The 18,201-nt window shown below is 45.7% G+C and overlaps 1 protein-coding gene across 2 annotated transcripts in view; it reads right to left on the bottom strand.

Moving 5' to 3' along the window:
- Positions 1-15,348: 15,348 nt before the first annotated feature.
- Tsg101 (tumor susceptibility 101) overlaps positions 15,349-18,201 on the bottom strand; it is a 31,872-nt gene continuing 29,019 nt past the window's right edge. For both annotated transcript variants that reach the window (XM_048427017.3, XM_048427018.3), the window contains 3 exons: positions 17,951-18,153; positions 16,626-16,865; positions 15,349-15,687 (listed from right to left, as the gene is read on the bottom strand). In XM_048427017.3, the coding sequence (XP_048282974.1) occupies positions 15,598-15,687; positions 16,626-16,865; positions 17,951-18,153 (533 nt within the window). In that variant the 3' untranslated portion in view covers positions 15,349-15,597. The remainder of the gene's footprint in view (positions 15,688-16,625; positions 16,866-17,950; positions 18,154-18,201) is intronic.

Below are 18,201 nucleotides of genomic sequence, written 5' to 3'. Positions count from 1 at the left end.
CCACTTAGCAACACTCCTCCATGGCCTCTGCACCAGCTCCTGTCTCCAGGTTCCTGCCCTGTTAGTTCCTATCCTGACTCCTTCACTTAGGAACAGTGATGTGGAAGTGTAAAGCAAGTAACCCCTTTTCTCTCCAAGTTGTTTTTGGTTATAGTGTTTCATCACAATAATACTAAACCAAGGCACCCTCTTAACTGCTCAGCTACCTCTTCAGCACCCCTCCCCCATTGCTTTTAGTCACAGAATGCAGCGCGCCTTTACACTGTCTTTTTGTAGACTGACATTGGTGTGGTTCCTAAAGGACAGGCCCTGGCTTTCAGAGCTAGATGTCATAAGCATTCATAAAGATCTATTTATTTTAACTTTATGTTTATGGATGTTTGTCAGCATGTGTACCACATGTAGTGCTCGTGGAGGCCAGAAGGGAGTGCCAGATCCCCTGAGACCACAGTTACAGGTGGTTGTGAGCTGCCATGTGGGTGCTGGGCATTGGACGTGGGTCCTCTGGGAGAGCAGCCAGTGCTCTTAACTGTTGAGTCATTCTCAGGCCCTGCTCCCCTTTGTCATAAATACTCATGTGGTGCTAAGGGTAGCAGCTGTGGGGACTGGAGCCATGCTCCAGAGTTACTCCAGAGATGCTCCAGAGATGCTCCAGAGTTACCCCAGAGATGCTCCAGAGATGCTCCAGAGTTACCCCAGAGTTGCCCCAGAGATGCTCCAGAGTTACCCCAGAGATGCTCCAGAGATGCTCCAGAGTTACCCCAGAGATGCCCCAGAGATGCTCCAGAGTTACCCCAGAGATGCTCCAGAGTTACCCCAGAGATGCCCCAGAGTTACCCCAGAGATGCTCCAGAGTTACCCCAGAGATGCCCCAGAGATGCTCCAGAGTTACCCCAGAGATGCTCCAGAGTTGCCCCAGAGATGCTCCAGAGTTGCCCCAGAGATGCTCCAGAGTTGCCCCAGAGATGCTCCAGAGTTACCCGAGAGATGCTCCAGAGTTGCCCCAGAGATGCCCCAGAGTTACCCCAGAGATGCTCCAGAGTTGCCCCAGAGATGCTCCAGAGTTGCCCCAGAGATGCTCCAGAGTTACCCGAGAGATGCTCCAGAGTTACCCCAGAGATGCCCCAGAGTTGCCCCAGAGATGCCCCAGAGATGCTCCAGAGTTACCCCAGAGATGCCCCAGAGTTACCCCAGAGATGCCCCAGAGATGCCCCAGAGTTGCCCCAGAGATGCTCCAGAGTTACCCCAGAGATGCTCCAGAGTTACCCCAGAGATGCCCCAGAGATGCCCCAGAGTTGCCCCAGAGATGCCCCAGAGATGCTCCAGAGTTACCCCAGAGATGCTCCAGAGTTACCCCAGAGATGCTCCAGAGTTACCTCAGAGATACCCCAGAGTTACCCCAGAGATACCCCAGAGTTACCCCAGAGATGCTCCAGATTTACCCCAAAGTTGCCCCAGAGATAACCCAGAGATGCTCCAGAGATGCCCCAGAGTTACCCCAGAGATGCCCCAGAGTTACCCCAGAGATGCCCCAGAGTTACCTCAGAGATGCCCCAGAGTTACCCCAGAGATGCCCCAGAGTTACCTCAGAGATGCCCCAGAGTTACCTCAGAGATGCCCCAGAGTTACCCCAGAGATGCCCCAGAGTTACCCCAGAGATGCCCCAGAGTTACCTCAGAGATGCCCCAGAGTTGCCCCAGAGATGCCCCAGAGATACCCCAGAGATGCTCCAGAGATGCCTCAGAGATACCCGAGATGCCCCAGAGATGCCTCAGAGTTACCCCAGAGATGCCCCAGAGATGCTCCAGAGATACCCCAGAGATGCCCCAGAGATGCTCCAGAGATGCCCCAGAGATGCCCCAGAGATGTTCCAGAAGTGCCTCAGAGATGCCTCAGAGATACCCGAGATGCCCCAGAGATGCTCCAGAGATGCCTCAGAGATGCCCCAGAGATGTTCCAGAAATACCTCAGAGATGCCCCAGAGATGCCCCAGAGATGCTCCAGAGATGCCCCAGAGATGCCTCAGAGATGCCCCAGAGATGTTCCAGAAATGCCTCAGAGATGCCTCAGAGATACCCGAGATGCCCCAGAGATGCTCCAGAGATGCCTCAGAGATGCCCCAGAGATGTTCCAGAAATGCCTCAGAGATGCCCCAGAGATGCCCCAGAGATGCTCCAGAGATGCCCCAGAGATGCCTCAGAGATGCCCTAGAGATGCCTCAGAGATGCCCCAGAGATGCCTCAGAGATGCCTCAGAGATGCCTCAGAGATGCTCCAGATGCTCCAGAGATGGTTAAGATGAGAGTTTGGTTCCCAGCACATGTCAGACAACTTAAAACCGCCTATAACTCCAGTTTCATCGTGCTCCACTTCAGGTCTCCATGATCCCTAAAATAAATCATTCCTTAGATGCTGTGGTCAGTGACTGGGCCTGCAGCTCACTGAATTGCTATGACCTATTTTCCTGTGAGCGCTTTGCTGTTTATTGGCAGTGGTCTTACCACTAATGGAGAGGACCCGTGAAAATCAGCATGGAGATGATTACATGCTTGTGGATGCTATCCAGTAGCCCTAGAAAGTAGATGTGGATCTCTTTCACAGACCATTCCAAGTTGCATAAGCATCTATGTAGACAGATAATATATATGTAAAAGCTTGAAGTCAAATCTTACTCATGCTTGTCTTGGTGGTGGACACGTTTAATCCCAGAAGAGGCCGGCAGATCTCTAAGTTTGAGGAAAGGCTGGTCCACACAATGAGACCAGGACAGCCAGGGTTACATAGTGAGGCCCTTTCTCAAGACCCAAATAAGACTCTTGCTGTTTTGTAGGACCTTTCAGGGGATGATGCTGGCTCACTCTCCTAGAGTTCACACTGGATCATGTTGTAGTCACGGCATTTTAGAAAACGCGCCCTGACTCTGACATGGCCTGACCTGCTCCCTCTTACTTCTCTTCCTCTCTACCCAAGACTCTTCATTCTTTCAGGGAAGTGGTGATGTCCTAAAAGCTCCCTGATTGAAGGGATTCAATAGGAATTTGTTAGCAGTTTTTTTGGGGGAGTGGGGGTGGCCAAAATTTATGGTAAAACCCTGTAGGGACATAGCAATGTTTCAAAAATTAATTGAATTGTACTGTAATAATGAGCTTTCATTACTTTAAGATCCACTTTGTTCCACTTAGCGGTGTGCTTTGAGTGCGCAACAGTGGCTATTGTAACAGGCATGTGTTTGAGAGAAAGAATTGCTGGAAGACCGGGGCTGGAGATGCCTCAGCTATCAAGAGTTGGGCACTAACAATGTTGCTCTTGCAGAGGATCTGGGTTCTGCTCTCAGCACCCACATAGTTGGCTCACGACTATCTGTAATTCACAGTTCCAAGAGATATGATACCCTCTTCTGACCTCCATGGGCACCACTCACACACGGCACACATACATACATGCAGACAAAGAAAAAACACTCACAAAATGTATTTTGATGTTTTTCAAAGAGTGCTTGTTGCTGTTGTAGAAAGTCTGGATTGGTTTCCCAGAACCCATGCTGGGGAGTTCATGGCTTCCTATAACTCCAACTCTGGAGGCAACCAGCCTCTGCAGGCCACCTATACTCACATGCACATAATCTAATGTCCTTTTTATGAGCCATGCTAACCCTCAGGATTCCTCATCTTTTGGATATCTCTAGGCTGTGATGGGTTCAGAGTCCTGCCTTCATGACTGACTGTTGTAACTGCCAGGTCTCTGGTAGCACCCCCTCTCTTGGAATGGTGTTTTTCTGTAGTCAGACCAGACAGTAAAGAGCCACTTCCATCCTTACCCCCACGGAGGCTGGGCCCAGGCACCACATCTCTAGAGCAGGTTCTGTTTCCCTGATTTCTATTGCATTCCTTGGAAGTCTGTGTTGTTCACACTAAGGAGACTTTTGCTCTTCTTCCTCGAGGATGGAATATTCCCAAAAGTATTTTCTTTTGCATGGAGTATTTGGCTCTGTTCACCTATTTATTATTTATATCATATGGCCTCATGGATCTTATTTTACTTTTAGGCTATAACATTGACTGTGTGTGTTTGTTAGGCACATGTAAAAGCCTTATACATGTTAAGCAAGTGCTCTACCGCTGGCCTATAGCTTCAGGGTCTTGCTAAACTGTTTAGACTGGTCTTTTTCTTTTTTTTCTTTTTCTTTTTTTTTTTTTTTTTGGTCCAGGCAGACCTTGAATTTGTAATTCTCATGCCTCAACCTCCCAGAAACAGATTAATAGGCCCAAACCACTCAGCTAAAATGCTAACATATGTCCCCCCCCAAACTGAGAGTTATCTGTAGCATGAATGATAAACACCTAGAGACAGATATTGAGGTTCAAGTTCCAAACCACTAGAGAGTTCTTACTTCTACCAAAGCTCAGACAAACAAAGGTGTGATCTTGTACTCAGCATGACTGTAGACTGTAAAGCTCTCCACCAAACTTCAAACTGCAGACTGCAGACTCCACATGGAGTCTACTTTCTTTATGGCACAAGTAAGCCACTGGGCAAGAAAGTGCCCTTGCCTCGACTGCTGACAGTGTGCTGTCCTAATTGGACAAGCAGGACACAAAAGAGTGACTGCCAAACCTTGTCAAGACAAGCAAGGAGAGTCCTTCCAAAATCCTGTACCACAGAAAAGTCTGTCGAATATGCTAGGCCTTTAGGCTGAAGATGGACACCCTAACATTGCAGAGGAACTTTGGTGAGTCTCCAGGCAGCCAGCTGTTTCCTTCATTTCTCACGATTTTTTGGAAGTCACTTGCTTGCACTTCCTGCTTACTCAGTTAATATTATTTCCTTCTTGGGTCTCTAAGGTAGTTGAAGACCAGGTAGTTATAGTTTTCCTTGTTTAGGAGACTCAGAAAAGAAATTCACTAAAGAAGTGTAAAGTTGAGAGATATCAAAGGATAGTTTTAGATGGTAATGAAAGTTATGATAGAAAGTAAATTAGGTAAAAGACTTTGGATTCACCAAGATAGGATAGATAATAGAGAATTTTCTCCAAATTTGTCAAATGCAAATGGACTAGACATTGTTGATGTACTTATTGCCTGTATATATTATATATAGTTATTGTACTTATTGTATATGGTTATTCTTATATTAGCTATTTTCTTTTTTATTTTAGACAAAAAGGGGAAATATAGTGATATTTTGGGTTTTAATAAATAAAACTTTCCTGAAGATCAGTATGCAGTAAGCCACTAGAGGCGAGGGAATGGGGGCTCACATCTTTAATTCCAGGACTCAAGGCCACCCTGGGCTACAGGAGATTGAATCTGTCTAAAAAGAGAAACAGAACTCACACAAAGGTGATCCCAGCACTCAGGAGTCACACGCCTTTAATCCCAGCACTAGGGAGGTGGAGCCAGAAGTGATATGGCTGGGCAAAGAGAGGTATATAAGGCAGGAGGAGACAGGAGTTCAGTGCAGTCTGAGGTTGGGTGGAGAGAATTGCAATCTACAGCAGTCATGGTGAGGAAAGGATCACCCTTTGTCTGAGCCTTGGCAGAGATAAGAACTCTTTAGTGGCTGGCTGCTTTGCTTTCCTAATCTTCAGCTTGAACCCCCGATACCTGTCTCTGGGTTTTTATTATTCATGCTACAGTTCTCTCACTGGGCCCCTCAAAGCAACGCCTGTTTCTTGAGATACAGCTTAGGTTTGTAAAATAATCTAGTGTGATCTAGTTTAAAATGAGAAGTGTATAGCCAGGTGGTGGCAGCTCATGCCTTTAATCCCAGCACTCTGGAGGTAGAGGCAGGACGATCTCTGTGAGTTTGAGGCCAGCCTGGTCTACAGAATTAGTTCTGGGACAGTCAAAGCTACACAGAGAAATTCTGTCTCAAACAAACAAACAAACAAAAACTGCAAGTGAAGAGTACAGCTCTGGACTTGTGCTAAGTGGATTAAAGTAAGATAAACTGGACAAATAATCTAAATTGGGATTGTGCTTAATTTAGAACACAAAGACATTATTCTTGCAGGGAAAACCATATAAACAATATAGCAATAAAGACAAACTATGCACTTAATGGGATAGAACAATGGCTCTGGAAGAGGACCAAGTTCAGTTTCCTACATGGCCACTTAGAACTGTCTGTAACTCTAGTCCCAGGGAATGATGCCCTCTTCTGGACTCCATGGGTACTGCATGCACATGGAGCATATATGTGTATGTGTGTGCACACATGTGCACACACAGTTTACTTTTTCAATTCTCTGAGGTATACACTGTAGGGAACCTTGAAGTTGGTTGCCTCTGGGTAAAGAGGAGATAGCTGTGACACATAAGAAAATGGTGGTTATATTAAGGTAAAGGGGAAAGCCTGTGTTAGCCCCGAGGTGTTTCATTTTAAGGAGGCTTTTGATTGCGGGACTTCAATACTTTCATAGCTGGACCTTGATAGTCGGCCTCAGGAGGAGGAAGTGGCCTAATAAGGGGACAGACCTTGGTGGCTAGCTTTAGGAACATAATTTAAAGGTTTTTACCAAGGCAGAGGGAATGGGGGAGCCATGTTGGCCATGCTCAAGCCAGCTAGAGCCCCTTCATTCCCATGTTTTTGTTCTATTATTAGGTCACGAGGTATTGGGTAAGTGGGTGTTGTTCTCTGGCTGCTTCCTGCTGACATTGGGGCATCATTGTTAGGGGACCCAAAGAAGCTGGGTTGTTGGTCAAGGCCTGGAAGAGCAGGCTGTTTTAGTCGTACCATAGGGAAGTGCAGTCTGTAAGTCTGGACCAGGCTGTAGATCCCAAGGAAACAGCTGAGGTGGAGCTGCCGTTGCTGGAACAATCTTGTTGATTTGGAATCTGGCAGGACAGACTAGAAGCAGAGGTAAAGTTAAGGAGTTTAGGGCTGTACATTTGAAACTTTGGGTTCATGCCCTGGTAGTCAGGAAAAGGAGTCCCAAGGCCAGAGGAAGGTGGAGAGGTCCCACCCTCAGGAATAGGCAACAGGCAGGGAAACATACGTTGTTGGTTGGCAGGAGAGCTTATCTGGAGTCCGTTTGAGGGTTCTTGAGAGGAGCCAGGAAAACTTAGATTGGCTATATAAGGTTAACTGGGGGAACAGCTGTTATCTGAAGGCAGGGTCTGGTTGTGTAGGGGAGAATACAGTTTGAGAGGCTCTGTTACATCAGAATAGCCTTTCCTGGGTTGTCCTGGTGAGGTATAAAATAGAAATATTTCAGGAACATGAACGATGAGAGATGTTCTTGGCAAATGGTGAGAAGGATGGTTTGTAGCAGGTCTGAGGGTTGGTGTGAATAGGTTGAGAGAATTTGACTTTGGTTACCAAAGGGGGGCTTGGCTGGTTAAAGAGACAAGCAGTCAGTAGTGGGGGTGGGGCATTGGCAATTAGGGTGCCGGCAGTGAGAGGGGTTGCGACTGATGGAGGGCACAGAAAGTGGCTGGGGACGGTGTCAGTGACATTAAGGAGTTTGTTGGATGACTTTGACCCAAGCAAGGGTTTGGCCATGAGAGCGTGTGTGTCGGAGAGGAGATGGCTTGATTTTAGTTATGTATTATAATTGGGAATATAGGATTTGTTCAGAGAGTTTGATGTCTGAGGACATCTGGACATCTAATGAATTTAGGGGAGTCAATTCACGGTGGATGTCTGGCAATCAATTGCACAGAAGAAAAACAAGAATGTGAGAAGAGGCCAGACCTGGGAGCAGGTGATCTTGAGAGAACAGGAAGCAGAGGGTGAGGATGAACACACAAAACAGGGGTGGGAAACTGTCCTGTGTTGGAGGAGGTTGAGTTGTTTTCTGGGTTAGGTAGTAGTGAAGCCTGAAGGGAAGTGAGGTAAAAGGCTGGCTAGGCTGTTGTCATGTCGGCGACATTATAGTCTCTACTGCTACTGGGTCTAATGTGGATGGCGGTCTAATGTGGAAGGAGCTAACGGACCCTCTTGTGTTTGGGAGGGATGGAGGGATGGAGGAGGAGGCCTTTGAGAGTTCTGGACAGGAATGTAGAGGATCTGGGAACACTGAAGCAAAGGCATAAGTATGGAGGGATTGAGGGAGAACAGGTAAGGAGTGTGAGTGATGAATTTTTGAAAAGAGAAGTTTGGAAGCCGGGCGGTGGTGGCGCACGCCTTTAATCCCAGCTCCCGGGAGGCAGAGGCAGGTGAATCTCTGTGAGTTTGAGGCCAGCCTAGTCTACAAGAGCTAGTTCCAGGATAGGCTTCAAAGCTACAGAGAAACCCTGTCTTGAAAAACAAAAACAAAAAACAAAAAAACACACACACAAAAGAAAGAGAAGTTTGGAGGGATAGAACCCTAGAAAGTGGAAGGGATTTAGAAGCTGAGGGAGATATTGGTGGGAAGAGATTGTGAGAGAGGATCCCAGAGTTAATTTGTTAGATTCAGAGATGGGCAGAGAGGCTGTGACAGGAGTGTACAAAAGGAGTTCAGATGTGGGCTGTGGGTGGTGTCTCAAGGTTCTGAGAGGCAACAGAATCAGGAACAAAGGTCAGTCCTGGGAAGTGTTTTTTTTTTTTTTAAAAAAAACATTTATTTATTTATTTATTTATTTATTATGTATACAATAATCTGTCTGTGTGTATGCCTGCACGCCAGAAGAGGAGACCCCATTACAGATGTGGTTGCTGGGAATTGAACTCAGGACCTTTGGAAGAGCAGGCAATGCTCTTAACCTTTGAACCATCTCTCCAGCCCCTGGGAAGTGTTTATGTATTTTGGAAGTGTAAGGATGGAAAGGCTTGTATAGATCTAGGAGTCAGAGTGGTAATGAGGACATTTCGGTTTAAGGAACAGGTTGTGGATAGGAGGAAGGAGAAATTCCAGTTGCTTGGTATAGAAAATGTATCAGAAGTGAGTATTTACGGATCTACAAGCGGAGGAAATTGGCCATGTCAGAAGAGGTAAGGAGTGGAGATGGGCAAGGTGGTCTAAAGTGAGGTATTTATGGGTTGGCATGAGACTCTTAGGTGACTTGGGGAGAGGGGAGTTGAGCCTTGGAAGGTGAGAGCTATAACCCTGGAGCTGAAGAAACCGAGGCGTGGGGTGGTGTCAGGTTGGCTATCAGAGACGGAAGGACTGCAAAGGAGGAGGCCATCTACATACTGAAGCAGGTGGTAGGAAGAAGCTGGAGGCAGGCCAGATCCTTGGGAGTACCTGACCAAAGGGTGGGGACGACCCCTAAATCTGGGGAAGGACAGTCCAGGTCAATTGTTGGGATTGTTGAATATCAGGATCCATCTATGTGAAGACGAAAAGGTCTTGGGAGTGGACGTCCAAGAGTATTGAGAAGTAAGCATCTTTCAGATAGAAGATTATCAGGGATAATAGGGATGGTAGCCCAGGGGTTAGAGACATAAGGGTCTAAAGGGTCAACAATAACAGAGTGAAGGTCCTGTTAGGTTTTTTCTCAGCTTTGACGTCTTTTAGGGTACAGCTGATGATGTGGATCTGTGAGTGTCATGATACCCTCGCTTGCCTCTGTGTGATCCTAGAGACCTGAGCTGGACATCAAGTCTCTTCCTCTACCACACTCTGCCTTTGTTCGGAGGTGGGCTTTTCACTAGATCTGGAGCTTGTCATTTTGGCTAGCTTGGCTACTCAGTGAGCCTCCAGGATCGTCCTGTCTTCCATCCTGACACCCAGTGCTAGGATTAGATGCCACATGGCTGCCTTTTACGTGAATGCCGGGAATCTGAACGTGGCTCTGCATGCCTGCACGGCAGCGCTACCCATGGAGAGATCCCTCAACCCCTCGACTCTTTGTAGCTGTTGGACGTGAATGGCAAGATGATGGATGCACAGCATGGCGGTCCTTCTATGAAAATGGCAAATGTTGTCTCCTGCACAGGTTAATGCAGACTAATACTATAAACATTCTTATGCGAATAAAGTAAGAGGGTCATCTTTATCTAACTTTCTGAAGACTTCCTCCGTTTTTACAATAGATCTGGGTGCTTCTGGCTCAGAGCTTTCACATCGTGCAGATGTCTTTAGGCTGCGCTTTGTGCACACGCATCCTACATCACCAGAGCCAGCTCCTCGTACACAGTGCTGGTAGCCACCCCGTGCCAGCACTGACCTAGACACTTCAGACAGCTTTAAACCCTGAGCTCTGCTTTTTTACAGATGACGTATTTGCGAACTGACGGTAAGAAGGATGGAGTAAGGAACCTAAAGTGTCTAACTCCAAAGCTAAGCTCTTGCTTGACACCAAGATCAAGTGTCTGCTTGTACCACATGTGTGTCCAGGGGAGTCTTCTTTCATAGACAATCCACATTTTAATCTTTCTTTAAGCAGTACTCATTTCCAGAAATGTTTCCTAGGAGCTGGGCAGTGGTATTGGCCTGCAAGCCCAGTTGCTTATGACGCCAGGGCAAGAGGACTGAAAGTTCCCCGATGATCTAATTCCTGTCTTAACTAACTTTCTCCATTAAGGAGTTCAGTGGACGTGTATCATGGATCTCTCTCTCTCTCTCTCTCTCTCTCTCTCTCTCTCTCTCTCTCTGTGTGTGTGTGAAAACCCTCATCTGATTTTTTAATGGGGCTTAAGAATTCCGGTCCTGGAACCTGCTAGCGCTGGGGAATTACTGGTTAAACGGTATATATGACTGGGAACACTTGTAATGGGTAGAACAAGGAGCAAGGTAGAACAAGAACATGTAATGGGGGAACAATGAGAAATGATGGGTTGAAGAGAGAAGAATAAAGAAGAAACATGGATAGATGATTCCTGTCATAAGTAGATTTCTTTATCCTCAGATTTTTAGTCCCCTTTAGCTCATTCTGACGTCTCTAATTGAACACTGAACAGAAGCTTTAAAGGCTAGAACTTTAGGGCTCCCATAAGGCCATCTCTCCAGTCCCAAGCTGTCTGGATTCCAGATGGGAATGTTAGTGCACTATGCCACATTTTTAGGTGGTTAGAAAGGACTAAAAGGCTTATTTTTGGTGAGATTATGAATAGGGCATGGACAGTTTAAATCAATGTGCACTTCTTTTCTCCCAGCATGCATAGAACCATGTAACCAGGCAACCTATGTAAATAATGTAAACAGTTAGGGAGAAGTCATGGTTCCCAATCAGATAGCACATACACCAGATGCTGCAGTTTCTACCAGCCTAGGTCTGGAGTTTTGCTCTAGGCAATAGAAACAAAGTAGGGACCCAGGCCTCTAAATTATCAGTTCTGATCTTGAGGTAAAACCAGAGCTGTAGCTTCGGAAGGTAGTAATTCTATGTCCTTGGAAATCTGTGAATCTCTTAAATGGGATGCTCTATGCATGCTGGTAAAGACAACTGCAGAAAGGCAGGTTTCTGTGCTTACCTCGGAGAGAGGAACAAGGCCTGGCAGTTGGAAATTGTTTTCACAAAACTGTTCTGAACTAGGGAATCAATCCCCAAATATGTAACAGAGTCAGCTACAGCAAAGGACAGCCACTTTATTCAGAAAACAATGCCAAAAAGCCTTGCCTTTAGGTTCAGCCTTTACCAGATCCCTTGGTTCTGATAAGGCACTCGTGAGAAGATAGCTGAGCAATTACTGTATAATGTTGCGGCTTGGAGCGATGGCCCACTGGTTAAGAATTCTTGCTGCTCTTCCAGAGGCTTTGAGTTCAGTTCCGAGTACTCACATTGGGCAGCTCACAGCTGTCTATTTCCAGCTTCAGGGGATTCAATGTTGTCTTCTGGCCTCTGTGGCCACTACATTCACACACACATGCATATAAACACAGATACATATTTAAAAAAAAAAGCTTGGGAAAATGTAGCAAGACTGTTCCAAGCAAAACCCTGAGCATAGTGGGTGATTTAAAGGAGGTGCTCTTTGGCAAACACATTGGTTGTTGAGGTTTTAGAAAAGCGTGTTAAAATGTCAGATGATTTCTAATCACTTTCTTCAAAGCTTTTCTCAGATTACATTGCCACTGCTGGCTCCAGCCCAGGGCCAAGCATGGCAGGTGCGTACCAGTGTCTCGTGCGGTGGAAAGGAATGGAGTTTCCCTCACCCAACTAACGAGCTTGTGATTACCCAATACAGTCCCTCCTGCAGACAGACACTGCTACCAAGCCAGGTCAACTCTAACTAGAGAAGAATTTTCCTGGCGATTTTACAAAAATTTTAATTTTAACAAAGAATTTGTGAATTAAATTCTAGATCCCCCAACACCTTGGATCTTTGTCAGTGTTGCATGTGACCAGTGCAGCTGTGAGCAGTCAGTAAGGGCTGTAAACTGGTGTGTGCCTTCTGCATCTTGAAGGTTGTGCTGAGGTTTGTGGAGAGGGAAGCACCATGGGACTGTAGCGCTCGTCTGTAAACTGGTGTGTGCTGTCTGCATCCTGAAGGCTATGCTAAGGTTTGCGGGGAGTGGAGCACCATGGGGACTGTGTGACTCTCCACGGCTGCTCAGAGCTCCTCTGAGCACATGCTGGGAAATCCAAGGTGTACTCGGAAGATGCTAGCTGCAGTTCTGGCAGTTACATGGAGTATCAGATAGAAGACCCACTCACAAGGATGGCAGTTTTATCGAACTAGGCTGTGTTTGTATTGCATGCGCATCATGAAGAGTCTTTCTCTTTTCTCTTTGAGACAGGGTTTCTCTGTAACCTTGGCTGTCCTGGAACTCACTCAGTAGACCAGGCTGGCCTTGAACTCCATTGTCCTTTTCTTAATTTTCAGACTGTGCAGCTTAAATATAATGGGCTATTAAGGAACAGAGAGATGGCTAAATGGGTTAAGAAACTTGCACCAAGGCTGATGACCCGAGTTTGATCCCCGGACTCAACAGGTCTTAAAGAGATATGATTCCTGTAAGTTGTCCTCTGATCTCCACATATGTGGGACACACAGACATATAGTTAATATAACAGAGATTAAAATCTTATTATTGAATAAGTGCAGTGCGGGCATGGGGGCCAGGGACAGCTCTGTTGAGCCAGTTCTGGGGACTGACCTGTCATCAGACTTTCCGAGCAAGCGCCTTACTCACTGAGCCATCTCGTTGGATCTGGTTGTGACTTTATGTTGATGCTGCCACTGTGCTAAACTATCAGTTCTATTTCAATAGACAGAAATCACCTTAACAGAATCACGTTAAGACATGAAACGCGCTGAGCCATCTCTCCAGCCCTTTAACCTTGTACGTTACCACACCTTTGTCTGTCTGTAGTATCAGAGTAACAGTGGCTTCATAGAAGTAGGAAAGTTGTTCCGTTTTCTCAGCGTTGTGAGGGCCTTTAAAAAACATTATGAGTGCGTGCGTGTGTGTTTGTGCAAGAAGTTCGTGTTTGCACAGAGGTTTTGAGAACAGCTTGCAGAAGCTGGTTCTGACAATGCAAGGCCCAGGGATTGAACTCGGGCCACTGGGTTTAACAATAAGCTCCTCTACTCCACTGAGCCATGTCACTTGCTTGGGGCCGCTGTTTTCAGTGTTTGGAGCACTGCTCTAGTGAATGCAGCCAGGCTTCCGACTTGCTGTAGAGAGGGTTTTCAGATTACCGACTGCTCTCTTTGTTGTAGGCCCATCCCAACCTTGCATCTGAGTCAGTCTTGACAGTGTCTTCCTGGAAGCTGATGTATTCTACAGGGATGATCTAATTTGTTGGCTTATATTGTATCCCTCAGGGCCCTATTTTCTTGAAGGTCAAGAATGATGGTTGTCTTTTTCATTCCTGATCTTTTTTTTTTTTTAATGTATATTGGGGTTTTGCCTGCATGTATGTCTCTGTGTAGATGCCATACATGTAGATGTAACCCCGGAATTGGGGTTACAGATAGCTGTGAACTTTCATGTGTGTACTGGGAATTAAACCCAGGTCCTTTAGAAGAGTGGCCAAAGCGGCCATGCTCTTAAGCGCTGAGTCATCTCTGCAGCCCCCTCATTCCTGATCTTGATCATTCGTCTTTCCTTGCTTTAGATGATGCTGGGACTATAGGTGTGCACCCAAATACTGCAAGATCTTTTAAAGACTCCACCTAGTTTGGACTTCTTAGCTCTGCTCATGTTTCAAACAACCTGATTTTAGTGTCAGTAATGTTCTCTATCGGCTATCTCTGTTTTATTTTCACCAGAATTTATATACTTCTTGATTTCTTTTTGCTTGGATGTACTAATCTTGTATTGTTGCCTTTTTTTTGAGACAGGGTTTCTCTGTGTAGCTTTGGCAGTCCTGAAACTTGCTTTGTAGACCAGGTTGGCCTCGAACTTACAGAGCTTTGCCTACCTCTGCCTCCCAAGTGCTGGGATTAAAGACATGCGCCACCACCATGTATTGTTGCTTCTTAAGGTAGAAGCCTGGGCTATAACTTCAGATCTTTCTGGTTTTGCAATAGGCATTTACTGCGGTAGGTTTAGTATTCCTTATTTGAAATGTTTAGTACTAGATTGTCTCAGGGTTCAGAATTTTTCAGATTTTGGAATATTTGATGTAGGTTTTAACCACTCAAGCCCTCATCTGAAATGGATTAAAAATCTAGTTCCCAACCCCTCCCCAAATGCTCTGGACTTTAGAACACATCAGATTTTGGGCTAGGGATGCCCAACCTATGTTGATTTTCCTTTAAAAACTATATGCTCCAAATTACAGCATCCCATTTTTTATTTATTTATTTATTTATTTATTTATTTATTTATTTATTTATTATGTATACAATATTCTGTCTGTGTGTATGTCTGCAGGCCAGAAGAGGGCACCAGATCTCATTACAGATGGTTGTGAGCCATTATGAGTTGCTGGGAATTGAACTCAGGACCTTTGGAAGAGCAGGCAATGCTCTTAACCTCTGAGCCATCTCTGCAGCCCCTACAGCATCCCATTTTAATTAATTTATTTGTTTTGGTATTCAAGACAGGGTTTCTGTTGCTCTGGCTGTCCTAGAACTCGCTTTGTAGATCATCAGGCTGTCCTTGAGCTCACAGACTTAGCTGCTTCTGTCTGTCAGAGAGTGCTGGGATTAAAGGCATGTGCCACTACTACCCCAGATATTCTATTTTTAAAAAAAATTCATTTAAAATATTTGAAAATTTCTGTTATGACCCCCCATACCACACATGAGCTAAAAGATAACGTATAAGCTAAAAGATAACCTCACGGTGGTCAGATTGTTTTGCCTAGTTAACAGGACAGTTCTTCATTTTAAAGAGTCAGCTGTTGACTCTTGAAAGAAATACATATCCTCCAATACACAGCTTTCTGTGTTATGCCCCACACTAAGGAGAACTATCTTCATCCTACAGAACACCCAACTGCGACTTAAGATGGACACTGTGCCCTGTTTGCCAGTGAGAATCCGGGCTTCGGACTAGATTTTGTGCATCTTTCCTCAAGTCCAGAAAGAAATTATGCAACAAATTTTATTTAGCCCAGTCAGTCCCAACACAGCACAGAAAGCTTACAGAGGGTAGAAAGTGCATTAATAAAAGCCAGTCTTTACCCAAAGAAAACAGAAAATATATTATTGATTCAAAATATTTAACACTCGAATGATAAACTGCAATAACTTATTCTGGGTCCTACTGATGAGAGAAAGGAAAAGAAAAGAAGAAGGCTTTACGAAGAGGTCCGTCTCCAGTTGAGCTCAGAAGTCAGTAGAGGTCACTAAGTCCGGCAGTCTTTCTTGCTTTTTGCATAAGTGCCCTCAGTTGGAATTGTTTACGGGACAGGAGGCGGACATGCTAGGAGGGAGGAAAATGTTAACAGTTTAGAATGGCTTTGACCCAGGCATGAGGTCAGAGAGCATCTATCAATCCTAAATATATTTAGCAACCTTTGGAACCCTTATCCTATTACATGTACACCCGGCTTTAAAAACTCTACTACACTGCAGGATCTAGCTCAGAAGGCTTTGGCTTTGCAATACTGGGATTGAATCCTAGGCATACAACAGGTACGTGCCCCACCCCGAGATATATTCCCAGCCCCTGGCTACATCTTAAGACACCAAGATTATAGGAAAACATACAACAAGCTTAAGATTAATATAAGTTACCAAACTGTCTCTTGACTAAGAGAAAAGAAAGAGAAGAGATGAGGAGAAATGGGGTTAACTTGGCCCCTCATCAATGTCTAGAAAACAGCTTACTTCTCTTGCCTCTCTATTCACATCTTTTCTTATGGCATGAGGCCCTGCCAGAAGACAGTGGTAAAGAGCCTTCTTTGTGATTTCTAGCTTACACCTAGCCACTTACCAAAGTGCCCTGCCCAGCTTGCATGAACACTGAGCTATCAGCAGGAGCCAGGTCAAAAATACAGAGTGGCCGGTTACTATCTCATATTCTCCCTGACCCAACAAACAGCAACAAACAAAGCTTACTAGATCTTCAGGTCTGTTCAGTATTAGCAAGCCAAAGATAATCTACATTTAAAAGGATAGCCCACTTCCTTCTAGGACTATTTGATCTGGAAAAACTCATCTACAATTATCCAATTATAAGACATTACTGGATTAAAAGCAAAACAAAATAGGGGTGGGTGGTAATCTCACATTTAGATGGTGTGACTTGGGCTGCCTTCTGACCCACGGAGGCAGAAGAAGGAAGTCTGGAGTGAGCTTATCTCAAGCTGCTCTGCCATGAACCTGCAGCAAAGCCCTGCAAGGAGGAAGAATGCCTACCTTCAGGAATACATCCAGGTCTATCACTCCCCGCCTCAAGGCTTCTCCCAGGTAAAAGATAGTGTCTTCAATAGCGTTTTCCTCTGCATACAGATTCAGAATCTGTTTATACAGTGGGGCTGTGGGGATGATAACTTCATCAATGTCATTATTTTCTGATTGGTTTTCCATTTTCTCCAGAGCAGAACTTAGTTCTTCATCCTTCTTTTTCAAAAGTTCTATGTTTTTATCAACTTCAGCCTGAAAACAGAATAGTCCACACGTAACTTACGCTGATTTGTGCAGGGTCATCTGCCGTACACATCTGCACCCCAACCTCAGACAGTGCTTTAAGCAGCCGACCAAATGCTTCCAGCAGCTCATGGTAAAATGTGAGGGAACGCTGCAGGCCCTGGAATGAGCACAGCTGTGACGCGACACACATAACTGTCAGACACGGTGCTTTCCAAAAGGAAGTCCTCCCACAGACAACCGTCAAACAAGACTTTCCCACAGGAAGACTTCCTCATCTGCGGACAAGATTCAATGTGCAGGACTACAACACTTTCTCCAGTGTGAAGACGTGTGGTGGTTGCGGACTCTACCTTACGTTGGAGTTCAGTCCTGAACTGAAACGGTTGGCTACTACTGTGCTCACTTTATACAAACACAAGAGAAAGCCTGGAGAGTGAAGGGTCACAGGCTGCACTGATGTGAAGCTCTCGAGGCCCCAGATATCTCTGGATGATGACACCAGAGAAACTGCAGAGATACGTGTGTGCACACACATATGTCTAAGTGTGCACACACACATGTCTAAGCGTGCAGGTATTAAGGAGGCCAGGAACAGATGTCAGACTGTGTGGAGCTGGAGTTAACAGGTAGTTGTGAGCAGCCTGATGTGGGTGCTGGGAAAGCAGTATGTGCTCTTAACCTCGGAACCATCACTCCAGGCCCCTCAAAGATACGTTTACTAGTGACTCAAACAACATTTAGAAATACTATTCTCTCTTAGGTAGTTTGAGGCCTGCAGATCTTTACCATTTCTCCTGGAAAAAGGGCAATTTCCCAGATAGCACCACTTTCCAGGAGAGCAGATGTGACTGCACTCGAGACCTGAGATGCTACAGTCTCTCCTTTCCTCAATGTCCTCCTGATGACCTCCTGCCCCAGTCCCTGAGAACTAAGACTATAGGTGCGACCACCACTCTGCTTAGAGAGCTACGTATGTGTCTGAAAACACCGCTGCTCACTCAACTTTTACTTTATACACCCACGTGCACATGTCATCCTTTGCCTGGGCTACAATTAAACCCCCAAATGTAAATCTTCGATGTGTAACTTACTACTTCTTGATCTAAGCGGGTGACCATCTCTTCCAGTTTCTGGTGGCCCTTCTTCAGATCTTCCTCTGTTCGTTTCAAAGCATTGAGCTCTGCCTGGGCACCATCCATCTCCTCTTTCATCCGCCATCTCAGTTTGTCACTGACTGCTGAGATGAGAGACGCTCGAATGGTGTCCTCACTGATTGTGCCGTCTCTGCTGGGACCTGAGGAGATAAGGCACAGACTCTGGACACCAAGGCTCGTGTAGGTGT

The sequence above is a fragment of the Myodes glareolus genome, chromosome 24 (genome assembly GCF_982192425.1).
Source record: "Myodes glareolus chromosome 24, mMyoGla1.1, whole genome shotgun sequence".
NCBI classification, from domain to species: domain Eukaryota; kingdom Metazoa; phylum Chordata; class Mammalia; order Rodentia; family Cricetidae; genus Myodes; species Myodes glareolus.
Note: the sequence above shows the minus strand (reverse complement) of the source record. Positions and strands in the feature narration are given on the sequence as shown.